We start from the raw sequence: 18761 nt of genomic DNA, 5'->3' as shown, positions 1-18761 counted from the left end.
TTTCATTATTGCAGATGGAATTAAATAGAGAATGCATTTATTCAAATGGTAATTAATATATAATTATTATTTAACGAAAATCCTAAATAAATGCTGCAAATCACCCCGAAGAATTGGCAACTAATTTTTGGATAGTAGTTCTCATCGAATTTCCATCTAGCTGTTAGCCCTGTTGTCAATGTCTGCAGTAGCAGAGGTCTTCGGGGTGATTTGCAGCATTTATTTAGGATTTTCGTTAAATAATAATTATATTTCATTATTATTCATCTATTCTTCTTAATCATAAAAATTAGACTGCTATGTCGTACGGTAATTTAAGTATTTGAAAGTGAATATTTTATTACAATGAAACATTATTATATATTATGTTTCTACTCTTTGAATGTTCTTTGACATTCAATCACCATTTATTGAATAGCATTCATATTTATATATGTCATGAGTTAATTTATTACATAACACTCATTATAATTATAAGTTTTCATAGTGACCAGTTAATTTTCAAATAAATTCGTCTCTGTTTCAGAATCGATAAACGCGACCGTTCCGGCCAACTGCACAGTTATCGTGGGCACGTACAAACTGCACCGTCGTGAGGACATCTTCCCCAACCCCAACCATTTCGACCCCGACAACTTCCTGCCCGAAAGGGCCGCCAGCCGCCATTACTACTCCTTTGTGCCCTTCAGCGCCGGGCCTCGCAGCTGTGTCGGTCAGTCACTCAACCTCTATTATTTATTTATTGTAAAGAAATACAATATCTACAATATCGGAATGAAAATATAGGCGATAGCCCAAAACTTCTTCTCTTTCTGTGTTTTGTCTGAAAAAATGTTCAAAGTAGGGTTAAGGCTGTTCAGTACACCTTTTTATTTTTATTTTAATTGGATAATCTTTTTCAAAATAATTGTTAAGATCATTATAAGAGTGAGAAAAAACGGCAACTGAAATTTTTAGGTGGTCTAATAAGCGAGTTATGGACTGTTGAAGTGCTAAACTCCGTTCTCTTTCCAGATCATAATAATAATATAATAGCGTGTGACCTGGCTGGCTCAGGTCTGGTGTCAGAGTTTTCAGGTCGCAACTGATTAATTTCAGGGCCTCTGACATGACCTAACGACTGTTTTTTAGGCAGCCGGGACCGACGGCTTAACGTGTCCATCCGAAACACGGGAGTGGCCTGAGAGAAATATCTTGCCCGGGCCAGGATTTGAACCCGGGTCTCTGAATCATAAAGCCAGCATCTGATCCTCCAGATCATAAACGGTTTCGAATTTTCCATGGGAGTTTTTTTCAATACATTTAGTATATCATTGGCTTTGTTCTAATATGCTTTTTTCGCGATTAATAATGCCAAAATAAACAAGTTATCGAATTTACAAAAAATGATACTTTTTTATTAATAAAATGTTTTAGTTTGGAAAGATACGTTTTTGAATTTTTAAGAGAAGTTGTGATAATATAGTCGAAACCGTTCATGATATGGAAAGAAAACGGATTCTGGAAAGTTAGCACTTCAACAACCCATAACTCGCTTATTAGACCACTTAAAAATTTCAGTTGCCACTTTCTCTCACTCTTATAATGATCTTAACAATTATATTGAAAAAGATTATCCAATTTAAATAATAACTAAAGTGTAACGAACAGCCTTAAGTTCACATCACAAAAATTTTCACTTAAATAAATAATTTTAAAATAAATTTTTAGATGATAGAACACCGGGCACATGGGTCCTTAGTCACAATGATTCTTCAAAAGAATTTTATTATAAAGTTTTATTATAGTTAATTCAATGACTATAATTTTATTGCAAATTATAATTAATTTAAAAATAAATGATTCATTTTATTGTAAATTTAAATGAATTGAACTTTGCTAATCTCCAATGCCAATCTTGGCATATAACAATAAAAACAATAAAAAAATAATTTATAAAAAAAATATTGTAAATTAAAATGACTTGAACTTGTTAATCTTCAATGCCACTTCTTGAAGTAGTAGGCTAATAGAGTAAAATGTTTCAAATATAAATATTGTAAATTATCATTTATTATTCTGCATGGGCATTGCTCACTTAGACTGTGAAGGAGTGGATACCCCTTTAATGTCAAACTTTTATGTATTAATTAAACTAGAATTGAACTGTTCATCAACCAAAGTGTTAGATTGCAGTCAAATTACAATAAAAAAAAAATTATTAAAAAATATTTATTGTAGATTAAAATGACTTGAACTTGTTAATCTTCAATGCCACATCTTGAAGGAGTAGGCTAATAGAGTAAATAAATGTTCCAAATATAAATAAATTTACATTAATTTCCATAAAATGCTGACTGGCTGGCTGCTATGACACAGAATACATGGAATAGAATACATTATGTATTCAGTGGCTATTATTCTACAAAGGCGACTTTCTAGAAGTATTTTAAGCCTAGGTGATGATGATGATGGGATGAATGATAATACAATGAAGGTAGAGTTATGAATGAATAAAAATTATAGGTATGGCTTAGTATAAAATGAGCGCTGATATCCGGAGTATGTCAGTTTTGTGTATTTGGTATGACTGACTAGCACTTGAGAGGTACCGGGTTCGATTCCCGGGCTGGCAATTAATTTTTGGATAGTAACTCTCATATAACTTTCTTCTAACTAATAATTTGATTGTATGGTATGAGATGTTGTGGTTTTCTCCATAATTGAAAGAATATAAGACGTCTATGTTGTCAATACCACCATATTTGTTCAAAAATTAATTCACATTACATAACCAAGTTTCATGGTAACACCTAGCACATCTTCAGCTGAACTAATTCTTTCAACAATAACAAACAACATTAGTTCAGCTGAAGATGTGCTAGGTGTTACCATGAAACTAGTACATCTTCAGCTGAACTAATTCTTTCAACAATAACAAACAACATTAGTTCAGCTGAAGATGTTCTATAGTGAGGTCCACGTTATAATGGCAGTATTTGATCAACTTTGGTTTTGCTATCCTTGTCTATCATTCGACAAAGCCGGTGGTACTATCCTTTTCTACGTCCAAAACAATGCCAATTATGTTTTCGACAGTGTAGAAATATAATTAATTAATGAAGAGAATCATCGGCATCGCTATTCTTCTATCTTTATCCACTGCCATTATAACGTGAACCTCACTATAGGTGTTACCATGAAACCAGGTTCTGTAATGTGAATCAATTTTTGAACAAATATAGTGGTATTGACAACATCAACGTCTTTTTCTTTCAATTTTTTCTAACTGTTCACCCTGTAGTCAATATTTGCAGTAGCAGAGGTCTTCGGGGTGTTTTACAGCACGTGTTTGGGTTTCTTTTGGTTATAATTATAGGAAGAAATTCTTCCCAGCTATTCATCTCAATATTTTATTGTTTCCATATCCCAATCTATCTTTATAGTTATAATTTGATTTGATTTACTTCCACTTACACATTATTTTTATATTATTATTCTAATTTTTACAAGAAACCACTGAATGGGAGAGAAAAACTAAGAATACTCCTTGTACTATCTCTCTCCCAAATTTAGATAATAATTTAAAAGTCCGAAATGAGGTTATGATTCCACTTTTCTGAAATTTAGTTCTTTTACACTCAAAAACAACAGGAACTAAGAATTTTGAAATTTGAAGGTTGAGAAACTGGATAAAAAACATAAATATTACACTCAAATCAACAGGAACTAAGCATTTTGAAATTTGAAGGTTGAGAAACTGGATAGAAAACAAAAATATTACACTCAAATCACTAATAATTGAAAAATGTTCACGTAATTTTACAACATTTAGAGCCAGAAAAATAGAACTTATTATTCAACTTATAGGCTATTCCTTTTCTTACTGAAAAATTTTCACTTAATTTTACAACATTTAGAGCCAGAAAAATAGAACTTATTATTCAACTTATAGGCTATTCGTTTTCTTACCATTCAAAAATTGCTCCAATAGTGATCTCATTCAAGATATTCTGTTTATTAAACTTTGGATCTTTGACAATAATAAGGAAGAAACTCTTCCAAGTTATAACTTTTTCACTTTTTTAAAATACTGCTCCAAGCAAAGACCTTGAAAATGCATAGACTCACATGCAGCGCTAGTGTCGTACTTGGAATTGAAATCCGCCATTGAGGGGACAACCCATAAGATTATTACATATCAATGCCACCAATGCCTTTGTGATCTATAGTATCACAAATAAATAATATATAATATCTCGTGCTAAAATACCCCAATGGCGGCCTTCAAGTAAGAGCTATCATTGGGAAGGCATAGGCATTGTGGGTCTATATCTCTTTAAGGTCTTTGGCTCCAAGTGATCTCATTCAAGTTCATTTCCTACAGGTCGCAAATACGCTATGCTGAAGCTGAAGGTGATCCTCTCGACCGTTCTGAGGAACTTCCGCGTGATGCCAGGGATCCCCGAGAAGGACTGGGTGCTTCAGGCCGATATCATACTGAAGAGGACCGACGGCTTCAGAATCAAGCTGCAGCCCAGGAAACCAGCTGCGTCAGCCAAATGAACTGCAAAAAATAGATAACATCAAACACAAATGATACCTAATCTAATGGGAGAGTGATATTTTCGAAAGAATTGTTATTATAGTTCATTTGCTTTTATGTATTATATAGATGAAGACACCAGCAGTTGCAGCACCTAAATGAAAAACAAAAATTATTTACCTTAACAACATAAGTTACTGATATATCTCAGCGATATTTTTTCAATAATAGTTATTATTGTCTATGAAGATACGGTTATTGTATAAGCTTGAAAAATAAATACACTTTTTGCTGTTAGAAAAAACGACAAGCAAGCAGATATTTTACAATAAATGGATTAATCACTCACAGTTGTCAAAGTTGTCACAGTGAGTGATTAATTAATTTATTGTGAAATATCTGACTGCTAGTCGTTTTTTTAACAGCAGAAAGTGATTAATTAATAAGAAAAAACAACATTGAAGAAATAAATACAGTACCTCAATCACACAAATTAATGATATATCTTATTTAATGAGAAAGATTAGTGATATTATTCTAGCAAGAATTATTATTATGGTTCATGAAGACGGCATTATTGCATCAGTTATGCAATAACTAAATGAAATGCACCTAAATGAATAACAAAGAATATATATGGTACCTCAACACCAAACACAAAAATCACACCTAATTTGTTTAGAAAGTGATATTTTTGAGAGAATTTTCATTGTAGATTATGAAGGCACCGTAATTGCATCAGCTACATTGAAGAAGAATGTACAGTATAATACCATAGAGAAACAATAGCGTAAGTAGATATCTCATGGTATAGGGCGCTTTTACTGTTATCACAAGCCGATAGTTCACGTATTTTTTCCCATGCAGCTGTGTGACGCTGGTAGTCTCTCAAATTGTGCCGTTCATACACTCTCACCCCAACAAAACAGTGAAAACTGACAATAATCGACAGTAATCGGCTTGAGATAACAGCAAAAGTTGCTACATAAATTCCCTATACCATGAGATATCTACTTACGCTATTGTTCTCTATGATAATACTAAACACAAAAACTGTGGTACCGTATCTAATTCAGTGGAAATGTTATACTTGATTCTTAAAACGCTTGAGCTGCGTTTACACCAAAGCTATTAACAAAATGTTAATAACTTAATCCTTATAGATGCTATTGGATTGAACACAGCTTATCATACACATGATGAACATATATGTTTGTCAAGTTCCATTCAATCTAATAATAGAATCTATAAGGATTATGTTATTAACATTTTGTTAATAACTTTGGTGTAAACGCGACTTAAAGTGAAAAATGCACTTACAGCAGTGACGTAGTGACGATAGTTAGTTTATTTAGCCTGATTACCTACACCAGGTCGAAACGATCCACACAGCTAAGGTGATAAAGTGCATTTATCACTTCATAAGTATTTCAAAATTCAAGTTTCAAATTAATAGTGGGAGAATATAGATATGCAACACAGGAAAAGTAATGTTTTTGCAGAAATTAATGTAGTTTATAGACTACTATAGGCCTACTATATTCATACATTGTATATGAATAAGGAAATGTAATGAATTGAGAGTAATTTATTTAAAAAATTCAACACAATATGTAATGAATTGAAATTGAGATTCATTTATTACAAAAATTAAAACAAATAATAAAAGACATAATATTTATGAATATTATAAAATAATAATAATAATATTGTACAAAATTATTGTATAAACATTGCAAGGGATGAATAATGATATTTAACTATGTGTTATAATGATACTGTACACTGTATTGAATTATCTGCTATAATAAAGAAAGTTTTTCTCCAAGAAGGTATAAACTTATACACTTTCCTTATAGGGCTACTTTAATTTACTAAGATTCTTCATGTAAATGGAAAAATCTGGTGTGGCGCACTCACACAACTTTCCTTGCCGTGTTATGAAAATTAATCACGTGACGCTAGTGTTCTCGCGCATCACAAGTCTACTATTCAAAGATTTGAGCCAGCTGCTGGTAACAGGGAAATAACGCTGGAGACACACGAGGTCTGCTATCTCTTCATAGTGAATCATTTAATAGAATCAACAGTTTGCAATATTGGATAATCACATTTTCTCGAATTTCGAGGTTATTTTCAATTTTAGGTGAAAATGCTACTGAACATTAATTGTAGAGATTCTCATGCTCAATCTTTTCCACTCGTAATTTTTGTTTGAATTGTATCTGAAGCCTGATAATTGAGAATCTAAAATCAAACTTTGCATAGATGAGGCGGAGCTCCTGAAATTTTTACAGATATGGGACTTGTGGCAGTTGATAGAGCTTATCGATGACTATTTTAGGTATAACTTTAATCAAAATCGTTGGAGCCGTTTTCGAGAAAATCGCGAAAAACCCTGTTTTTGACAACATTTTCGCCATTTTAGCCGCCATCTTAAATCGCATATTTGATCGAAATTGTTCGTGTCGGATCCTTATATTGTAAGGACCTTACGTTCCAAATTTCAAGTCATTCCGTTAATTGGGAGATGAGATATTGTGTACACAGACGCACATACACTCATACACACACACACACACACACACACACACACACACACACACACACACACACACACACACACACACACACACACACACACACACACACACACACACACACACACACACACACACACAACACACACACACACCACACACACACACACACACACACACACACACACACACACACATACGGACCAATACCCAAAAACCACTTTTTTGGACTCAGGGGACCTTGAAACGTATAGAAATTTAGAAATTGGGGTACCTTAATTTTTTCGGAAATCAATACTTTCCTCACCTATGGTGATAGGGCAAGGAAAGTAAAAATGACTATGAATAGCAGTTGAAACATGTTGTGGTAAATTAATAAAACATCTCAAAAGGGGTAGACCACTTGAGACATTATTGACCGAACGAAGTGAGGTCCACGGTATTTATAGATGGAAATATCTTCTTCTATATACCGTGGTGAGGTCTATGTTTTAACTCGGATTTTCTTTTGTCTGTCTGTATGTAACGCGATTACGGCCAAACGCGTTGATAGAATTCGATGAGATTTGGCAGGAATATTCCTTTTTCAATTGCGCGTCGTCGATGTTTACACAAGGTTTTTTGAAATTTTGCATTTTAAGGATAATATGAAAAGAAAAGGAATTCCTCCATACTCTGGTATCACTATAAATATCATCTACTTCGAAAATAGGATTAATCAGACTATAGAATTATTCATAATCAATCAGCTGACAAGTGGATTATTCATTGCTTGCATTATACCAGGCGCACACCAACGCGAAAGTTTTGTTGCGGTGCGAATTCAATTCGCAGAGCTTGCCGTGCGGAAATGTAATAGCATTGCGGTGTATGTGCTGGCGCAAACCAATGCGTTGCGAAATATTCCCTTGCGAATAATTCGCAGCTTTTGCTACATGCAGCATTTCACAGATGTCTGGCCGTATCTATTTCTATAAAGTAGGGTTTCAATATTTTTCATGACGCGTGCCCATCAGTATCAATATTCTCACATTTGAAAAACAAATTTAATAGGTGATTGAAAATAAAATAAAAAATGTTCAAATGAACTAAATAATGCTGAAGAAATTATAATATTCTTGATTGAAAAAAAAATTGAAATAGTTGAGAAATATTTATATCAGATGGAAAGATTATCACGGAACTGGATAAATTATCATATGGGATACAAATTCAAACGTGAACTGAGTTTATTAAGATAAGTGAATTTTTGATCTTGGAGAAAACAAATAACAGTTTTTAAGAGTAAATCATGATTCAATTGTGAATTGTGATTCAACTGAATCAACTGGAACAGGTGACATCAGATACTTGTGGATGAGAAAACTGTGTGAGGTCTACTGTTCACAGAACTACTAGTATACCATTCCAACAACGTATAAACTGGTCTCTTAGTAATTACAATCATACTTTGTGGCAACAGTGAATTAAATAGATAATTTAATCTTGTAAGAGTTGAGGATGATTCTCTTCACAGTAGTAAACGTTTTCTAGCAAGTTGATACATACTAGTAGTTCTGTGAACAGTAGACCTCACGCAGTATTCTCATCCACAAGTACCTGATTGAAACTATAGACCTTATGGAAATACAGCAATAGACTGGCTTCTCCACACATCTGTGTAATCACTTGTCAGCTGATTTATGATGAATAATTCTATAGTCTGATTTTTTCTCTAATATTGGCGTATGAAGGAGGCTCCTTTTTCCTTTTATATCATCCTTGAAATGTAAAACTTCCAAAAACCTTGTATATACGTCGACGCGCAATTAAAAAAGGAACATACCTGTCAAATTTCATGAAAAAATATTACCGCGTTCCTCCGTAAATGCGCAACGTATAAACATTTAAACATTATTAAGAGAAATGCCAAAACCGTCGACTTGAATGTTAGACCTCACTTCGCTCGGTCAATTAACAATAATTTTGCAAGAGTGTTAAGAACCAAGCAGTATAGTACAGTACTAGAGGAATCTCATGGTATGTGGAGAGCAAATTTTTCTGAATTATTACGAGTTCAATGAAATGAGATAATAAATGAGTTATTCAACTCGATGATATTTAGCTTACAAGAGCTGTGTAAATTACTATATGAGTTCAAAAATACATAGGCCTAATGAGTGAGGAAAGGAGTTATTATTCAAATGAAATCCAATTAGCATCAAAGAAGTCATGTTAGCAAACATATTATAACGTTGAACATAATGTGGATAACAATTTGATATTTTATGTGGGATAACGAATGTAAATCAGGTCGTTTGCTCTTGATAAAGTTTTCTATACCTGTGAGAGAGAAATAGAGAGACTATTATACAAAATATAGAATGTACATGACTGGATGCAGTATAACAACATATGTTTTTGAATTTATTATTACTGTTACTAAGTCTCCAAACAAACTCATTTCAATTCGAAACCTGTATAGTTCAAGTTATTAAAAACCTTTCTAAAGGTATTGAATACTTATGTCGTGTTTACTCTAACCTTTACACTGGAATTGAAAGTATTGGAATTGTTGTACATTCTATTCTCTTGAGAATGTAACTAGACCAGACTCTCTGCTCTATATAGTGAGGTCCACGTTATAATGGCAGTGGAGAAAGATAGGAGAACAGTGTTGCTGATTCTTTGCCTTGCCACTGCCTTCATAGCTGATACTGGTACCGGTTACGGAAAATTTAGACCCTATGAAAAATAAACTAATGAAAAAAGTTGATATTTTACAGGGGACTCATGAAAACTACTGTATAGGTAATAAAAAAGGTATAGGGGTAATAACAACTACTGTATGAAAAAATTTTAATAATGCAGAAACTCTAGAAGATTGATCTAGTTGACCGAGCGAAGTGGGGTCTAAGATTCAAGTCGACGGTTTGGCATTTCTCTTAATGTTTAAATGTTTATATGTTGTGCATTTACGGTGAAACGTGGTAATAGATTTTCATGAAATTTGACAGGTATTTGCGCGTCGACGTATATACACGGTTTTTGGAAATTTCGCATTTTAAGGATAATATAAAAGGAAAAAGGAGCCTCCTTCATACGCCAATATTAGAGTAGAAATCAGACTATAGAATTATTCATCATAAATGAACTGACAAGTGATTACACAGATGTGTGGAGAAGCCAGTCTATTGCTGTATTTCCATAAGGTCTATAGTTAATCAGGTACTTGTGGATGAGAATACTGCGTGAGGTCTACTGTTCACAGAACTACTAGTATTATGCTGATTATCTACAAGAAACGAGGATCTGAAAGTAACTAAAGCTGATTGATAAAGCTTAAAAAAGATTATTAATTGACCGAGCGAAGTAAGGTCTAAGATTCAAGTTGACGATTTGGCATTTCTCTTAATGTTAAAATGTTAAAATGTTGAATGTTCAAATGTTTGAATGTTCATATGTTTATATGTTGCGCATTTACGGCGAAACGCGATAATAGATTTTCATGAAATTGACAGGTATTTGCGCGTCGACGTATATACACGGTTTTTGGAAATTTCGCATTTTAAGGATAATATAAAAGGAAAAAGGAGCCTCCTTCATACGCCAATATTAGAGTACAAATCAGACTATAGAATTATTCATCATAAATGAACTGACAAGTGATTACACAGATGTGTGGAGAAGCCAGTCTATTGCTGTATTTCCATAAGGTCTATAGTTTAATCAGGTACTGTGGATGAGAATACTGCGTGAGGTCTACTGTTCACAGAACTACTAGTATTATGCTGATTATCTACAAGAAACGAGGATCTGAAAGTAACTAAAGCTGATTGATAAAGCTTAAAAAAGATTATTAATTGACCGAGCGAAGTAAGGTCTAAGATTCAAGTTGACGATTTGGCATTTCTCTTAATGTTAAAATGTTAAAATGTTTGAATGTTCAAATGTTTGAATGTTCATATGTTATATGTTGCGCATTTACGGCGAAACGCGATAATAGATTTTCATGAAATTTGACAGGTATATTCCTTTTTTAATTGCGCGTCGTATATAGGCCTACACGGTTTTTGTGAAATCTTGCGTTTCAAGGATAATATAAAAGGAAAAAGGAGCCTCCTTCATACGCCAATATTAGAGTAAAAATCAGACTATAGAATTATTCATCATAAATCAACTGACAAGTGATTACACAGATGTGTGGAGAAGCCAGTCTACTGCTGTATTTCCATAAGGTCTATAGTTTCAATCAGGTACTTGTGGATAAGAATACTGCGTGAGGTCTACTGTTCACAGAACTATCAGTTAGGTACTAATATGATGTTATTAATATAATCACATTCATCCAGTTCAATCATCATTTTCAACTTATTTTTCTAAAACAGATAGAATAAAAAATTCATGGAGAAGCTTTTTGAAGTTTTTTTCTGAAGGTTAAAGGTTAAAGTACTGTAAGTAAGTGGGTAGGCCTACAGTAATTTAAAGCTACTTATGTTATCAGTAACTGATCTTCCAAAAGATTGATGATTTTATAATAAGTTATACATGCTTCCGATGTGGTTAGGTCTATTATTTATCTAAAAGCAGGTTTTTTCAACCGGTTACATAACACACACATTCGCAAGGTTTTTTGACGACGATTTTCCATAATAGTATCATTCGTGCTGAACACACATTAATTCATTACCATTATCTAATTACTTTTACATTCACTGCTCATTAACATATTTAAAAAATAAATGAATGAAGTGTTAATTCCGGAGCGTTGGGATTTGATGAGATGCCTGAGTGATTAAGGATTTTCCCAGGAAAGCGTTAAAGGTTCTATAAAAGCTGAAACAATAGACTGAAATTCTTCAATATTGTTTTGCAGTTTATCGACTGAAGTGCTTGTGAATTATTATACTTTGCTGGAGTGAACTGATTACAAGTGGAGATTGGATTTCTGAGAGGTATAGTTTGATTTAATCTAATTGCCACATATTTACTCCAATTTTAGGGCTAATATCAATATATCACTTTGAAATTGAGACATATCGCTAGTATTTTATGATTTCGGGATTTTAGGTCCTGTATATTTGATTGTCATTGATTATTATTAAACGAAAATCTGAATGGAACACTAGAATGCTATCTAGAAATATCACGAATATAATGGAAAATTAATATAAAAACAACAGTATCGTAAGTTAAGAATTCAAAGTTTTCCTCAAAATCTAAAATCCAAAATGATTTATTCATTAGCATCTAAACAAAGGCAATTTCTCAACAATTCCACCTCGTATTTTATGAACTCTGAAATCGGAATTCATTGTATTTTAATTTAATATTTTTTTTTTCAAATTGTTGGTCAATTTTTTTGAATGCTATGAAATACTGTACAGTTTGGTCTGAAGTATCTTTCAATGACAAGCTTTACCAAAAGAATAAATTACTCATAGGTCTGAAAATCTAATTTTATACGTTGGTTTTTGAGTTTTTGTTGTCAATGTGTGTTTGTCATTTTAAACGAATTGATTAGTGCGTCACAGACGATAGAAAAAAAATATATCACTTATATTTTACAACAGTGAGAATTACCATAGAGAAAATATAGCATAAGAAGATAAGGTATAGGGCGCTTATTTTTTATTCTTTATCATTCTATTTATTCACACAAAAATTTGAGCTCATGTTGCTAATGTCACTGTTAACTCAAAACGATAGTCCGAGTGGTTGTTTTTGGTGACGCTGGTAGTCTCTCATAATGTGCCCTTCTTAGACTCCCAACAAAACACTAATAATAGTCGATAGTAAACAGATTGAGATAACTATAAAAATCGATTTGGGACATGAACGACCTATACTTGAGATATCTTCTTATGCTATATTTTCTCTATGCTATTACTATCCATATTGTTCAACTCCTCTCCTTCAGAGCAGTACTAGATTCAATCATAGTTCATAAATTAGTTTAATTTAATTTCAGAAAAGTGTGCTTCTATAGTGAAGTCCATGTTATAATGGCAGTGTACGATTGACAATACTGTTGCTGACCTTTTCTATCATACAACAAAACAGATAGCGTTATCTCTCTCTAGCTTTGCAATGTTGTCAGTTTGCCAGAATATATTATATTTACTTTTGACAGCGACTGTACAAAAGTAAACAATTCATTAACTTATCAGTCGCCATTTTTTCTTCATTCTATCAAAATACTTGAGTACACATCAAGTTGATTTAAAATGTATTTTTGAAACAAGTAAATAATTTTTAGACATTACCGTATGAGAAACACAAATTACAATACCTGAAATGACATTTTAAAAGTTGATAACTAACCATCCTAGGCTTCATCCATGCTTCAGTCAGCCTACACGTATAGGTTAGACCACCTCGTACCGGTATAAATAATATTGAAAAGTTATTTCAGAACTATTTCCTTTGAAATTACTTATTTTAAATAGGATTCCTATTTCCCTATTATTTTAAAAAGAAATTGGAATAGAATACCTACCAAATAACTTAATTTCTGTTGTTTTGAAATTCAGATTGTTGTATCACAGCTTTTTAAATTAGCCGCCATTTCAGGTTCCTATAAAAATAAATATCTAATCTCAGTTATGAAAGCAAATTTTTGAATCAAATTATGGAAAAAAAATTTCTTGATTTAATTTGACATTAAATTGATTATTCAATCAAGGAAATGATAATTATTATTAGATCAAATTTAATGGGATGAATTGAGTAACAGCTGTGTACACTCAGTGGCGAAATGGAGAGACTTGGCAACGTTTTTCTCCTATCTTTCTTCACTGCCATTATAACGTGGACCTCAATATAGGTACTGATACTGAAAATCATAGATACTGAGAATCATAGATACTGAGACTGAATCAGTCTCTGATACTGAATCATAAGACTGAGAATCATAGATACTGAGAATCATAGATACTGAGAATCACAGATACTGAGAATCATATATCAAAGAAGAACAACTATTCTGTAATGTAATTTTCTAATATTTATAAGATATATCCATTTATTTATGGTTTAGATTTGTCTCCATCAACTTTTTGGTGAGGGCTACTTTTATTTATCAAGAAATTAAAAATCTAAATACCCATTTACTCACTTGAAAATGGCATGACCGTCGAAACATGTTGTAGATAAAGGCTTAGATTTAGATTTTTCAATTCTTGATACAAATTAATGTCTCCATGTTTTTCTATGTTAGGTACTCCATAGAGTATTTCTATAATATTCCATTTGATCTCTATTATTTATAAAATATTTATTCTATGCCCATACTTTGATATTATTCTTAAAACGTTCCAAGCAAAACATGCCTTGCTAAACTGAACAGGATGATTCTAAAAACTAGTACACGATTCTGATTGGTTTCACTGTAGTTTATTCAGATGAATTGTAGGCCTAATATTCACTGATTCAGATTGTGAGACAAAAGCAAAAGGTGAAAATAAAAACTCAGCGGAATATTGAAAGAATAGCTTTATAGTTTTATCTATTTATCCTACTCCTCTTTGTAGTTGGAGAGATAACTTAACGTTTTGAAATTCTCAATTCCTCGCTAATCCTAATCAGAATCTCTCCTCTCCATTGTGGGATTCAGATTGTGAGACAAAAGCAAAAGGTGAAAATAAAAACTCAGCGGAATATTAAAAGAATAGCTTTATAGTTTTATCTATTTATCCTACTCCTCTTTGTAGTTAGAGAGATAACTTAATGTTTTGAATCCCTCAATTCTTCGACAATCCTAGCAGCTGCTGCTTGAAGTGCATGCACATGCACTTCCCACCTCCACAAACTGCATTCAATGCATCGATCTACAAGCTGCACTCAAGTTCAACTTGCCAAGTCAAGTTACAACCTATCTCAGTTCCTCATTCATTGAGAAGTCTGAGAGTGCATCTGAACTGTGATCTGTTTGCCAACTACGGTCCTTAACCCAGAACTGGATTAACTTGTGAACTATAGTGCGATTCTCTTTGAAATGTCAGCATCGATTTAGCGCGAAACATTGACGTTATATATAAGGAATCCTGACTGTTTGAAGTCAGTAGGAACTTGTCAAGTCTCAAGAGAAGTTCCAACTCTATATTGAGGTTTACTCTCAACTGGCAGTATTTATTCAATGTGGAATATTGATGTTATTTATAAAGAATTCTGAAAGTTTAAAGTCAGTACGACCTTGTCAACTCTACAATGAAGTTCACTTTCCACTGGCAGTATTGACTGAATAGAAAACCTTGATGCTATCTGAAAGAAATTCTGAAAGTTTTCAGTCAGTAGCAACTAGTCAAATCTATAGTGTGGTTGATTTATAACTGACAGTATTGTTTAAATGGGAATCATCGATGTTATTTATGAGAAATACTGACAGTTACAGTGAGTATGAACAACTAGGAACTGAAACTATAACTATCGGTGAAGAGTATTATTGTGCTCTATGTAATTCTTCTAGTTAGTTGTGTTTTTTAATAGCGAAATTGGAAGACACTAACGCCTGGTTTACAATATATTTGAGTGCGTATTATAGATGGCGGCAGCTGAAATGTAAGTAGATTATTCACAGTTAATAATACAGTCAGTATTGTACATGCGACGGTGTTTGCTACACCAGTTAAGAGTGTTTTTTTTCTGAAATATTTTGTACAATGTATGTTGATTGGTCGAATAAATATTATTATTATTATATTATTATTATTATAATATTCCATTACATATACATTTTTGAGAGATTGTTGTTTCGTTGAGGATTCTATAACAATTCATTTAAGAGGTCATATCTCCTGAAGGGGAACGAATTTTGCTAATCCGTTTGCAGATTCGGATTTCTCAGATTGGGGAGCATAAGAAGGCATGATGATAATACTATTTCCCTCGAAAAAAAATTATAAAAATAATTTACTGACAAATTTGCGTTTTCCAATATATTTAAGGGGTCATATCTCCTGAAGGGGAGAGAATTTCGCTAATACGTTTGCAGATTTGAGTTCCTCGCATCGAGGAGCATAAAAAGGCAGAATAAAATTGATAATGATATTATTCTTTTTTGTGTAGTTGAGAAGTTGATATTGTGGTAATTATTCATATTGAATGAAAAAGACTAAGCAATTGTCAAAAAACCACAGATTTATTGATACTTAGAAAGACCGGTTTTGGTTATTACACCATTGTCAATATCTGATAAGAAGAGATTTTTTCATTCGATATTATTCCTCCCGGAAAATTATAAAAATTTATAATATACTAAACAATTTGCGTTTTTCGATATATATTTAAGTGGTCATATCTCCTGAACGGGAACGAAATTTGCAAATCCGTTTGCAGATTCGGATTCCTCGCATCAAGTAGTATGAGAAGGCGATGTTAATAATGATATAATTCTCCCCGAAAAAATAAGAAATATAATGTACTGACAATTTGCATTTTTACTTTCCTTGCCCTATTACCATAGGTAAGGGAAGTATTGCTTTCCAAAAAAATTTAAGGTACCCTAATTTCACGTTTTCTATATGTTTCATTACTTTCCTTGCCCTATTACCATAGATAAGGAAAGTATTGCTTTCCGAAAAAAATTAAGGTACCCAAATTTCCAAATTTCTATACGTTTCAAGGTCCCCTGAGTCCAAAAAAGTGGTTTTTGGGTATTGGTCTGAATGTGTGTGTGTGTGTGTGTGTGTGTGTGTGTGTGTGTGTGTGTGTGTGTGTGTGGTGTGTGTGTGTGTGGTGTGTGTGTGTGTGTGTGTTGTGTGTGTGGTGTGTGTGTGTGTGTGTGTGTGTGTGTGTATGAGTGTATGTGCGTCTGTGTACACGATATCTCATCTCCCAATTAACGGAATGACTTGAAATTTGGAACTTAAGGTCCTTACACTATAAGGATCCGACACGAACATTTTCGATCAAATGCAATTCAAGATGGCGGCTAAAATGAAGAAAATGTTGTCAAAAACAGGGTTTTTCACGATTTTCTCGAAAACGGCTCCAACGATTTTGATTAAATTTATAACTAAAATAGTCATTGATTAGCTCTATCAACTGGCACAAGTCCCATATCTGTAAAAATGTCAGGAGCTCCGCCCCATCTATGCAAAGTTTGATTTTAGATTCCCAATTATCAGGCTTCAGATAAAATTGAAACAAAATATTTTGAGTGGAAAAGGTTGAACATGAAAATCTCTACAATTAATGTTCAGTAACAATTTCAGCTAAAATTGAAAAATAAGCTCGAAATTCGAGAAAATAAGATTAGTCAATTGCAAACTGTTGGCAACTGTTGATTCCATTAAATCATTCACTATGAAGAGATAGCAGATCTCGTGTATATCTAGCGTTATTGTCCTGTCACCAGCTGTCTCAGATCTTAGAAAAGTAGACTTGAGATGCGCGGTAACACTAGCGTCAGTTGATAAATTTTCATAACGGCAAGGAAAGTTATGTGAGTGACCACACCAGATTTTTCAATATATTTAAGGGGTCTAATCACCTGAACGGGAAAGAATATTCTCAATCCGTTCGCAGATTCGGATTCGTCGCATCGAGGAGCATAAGAAGGCAGAGAGTTGATAATGATATTATTTACCCCGAAAAAATGACAAAAATAATGTACTGACCAATTTGCGTTTTCGAATATATTTAAGGGGTATATTATCTCCTGAAGGGGAGAGAATTTCGCCAATCTGTTTACAGACTCGGATTCCTCAAATCAAAGAGCATGAGAAAGTAGAGTTGATAATGATATTGTTTTTCCAGAAAAATGAGGAAAATAATGAACTGGCCGATTTGCATTATGCACACATAAAAAAGTTATTGGATGTCAAAATTTTAGGCTCGATTTTTATTTATATAGATTTTCTATTCTTAATTTGTGTTTGTTTTCAGAATGCTGACACCTGCTGTGAAAGAGGTGGGCTCCGGCTACACAGCGACATTCCTATCGCTGTTGTTTGGCGTGGCTGTAGCGCTGGTTGCCTACTACCGCATGAGCCGGCGCAGACTCTATCAGCTGGCAGCTGATATTCCGGGTCCTACCGGATATCCCCTCCTGGGCAACGCTTTGGAGTTCGTTGGTAGTCCCAATGGTATGCTGCAAAACAAACTTCCGATTTCTAACTCACATTTCTGTAGATTTGTGTAACATAATAATCCTATACCTTTCAACGAGCAATTTCTGTTTAGATATTTATATATCTGTATGTGACCGGATCTCAAAAACGGCTCTAACAATTCTCACGAAATTTGGAACATAGTAGCATAGAGAAACGATAGCATCGTCAGACGACAAAATTTTCAGCTGTTTTTCCAATGACGTATTTATCCTTGTAATGTCTTTCAGCGAGTTATCCCAGGTTTGAAACCTAGTGCAATCGAATTATCAATTATCATAAACCTACTATCATAGAGAAACAATAGCTTAAGTAGATATTCCATGGTATGGGGCGTTTATGTCGCATCTTTTACTGTTATCCTAAGCCGATAGTTCACGTAGTTCTTTCCTAAGCAGCTGTGTGACGCTGGTAGTCTCTTAAATTGTGCCGTTCATACACTATCACCCCAACAAAACAGTAAAAATTGACAATAATCGACAGTTATCGGCTTGAGATAACAGTAAAAGTTGCGACATAAATTCCCTATACCATGGAATATCTACTTACGCTATCGTTTCTCTATGATAGTAGATTTATGATAATTCGATTGCACTAGGTCTCAAC

General features: G+C 33.3%; 2 protein-coding genes across 3 annotated transcripts in view; both read left to right on the top strand.

Moving 5' to 3' along the window:
- Positions 1-6353, top strand: part of LOC111062226 (cytochrome P450 4g15-like) — a 35832-nt gene extending 29479 nt beyond the window's left edge. The window contains 2 exon segments of the mRNA XM_039422649.1: positions 527-712; positions 4367-6353. Coding sequence (XP_039278583.1) covers positions 527-712; positions 4367-4545 — 365 coding nt within the window. The 3' untranslated portion in view covers positions 4546-6353.
- Positions 6354-11710: 5357 nt separating this feature from the next.
- The window catches only part of LOC111059592 (cytochrome P450 4g15), a 30886-nt gene continuing 23835 nt past the window's right edge, over positions 11711-18761 (top strand). Inside the window, exons 1-2 of one of the 2 annotated variants that reach the window (XM_039422645.1) lie at positions 11711-11999; positions 17932-18131. In XM_039422645.1, the coding sequence (XP_039278579.1) occupies positions 17933-18131 (199 nt within the window). In that variant the 5' untranslated portion in view covers positions 11711-11999; position 17932. Of the gene's footprint in view, positions 12000-15419; positions 15604-17931; positions 18132-18761 lie in introns of those variants that run through there. The other variant, XM_039422644.1, reaches the window with a different exon arrangement.

The sequence above is a fragment of the Nilaparvata lugens genome, chromosome 3, assembly GCF_014356525.2.
Source record: "Nilaparvata lugens isolate BPH chromosome 3, ASM1435652v1, whole genome shotgun sequence".
NCBI lineage: Eukaryota > Metazoa > Arthropoda > Insecta > Hemiptera > Delphacidae > Nilaparvata > Nilaparvata lugens.
This window is presented reverse-complemented; position numbering and strand designations above follow the sequence as displayed.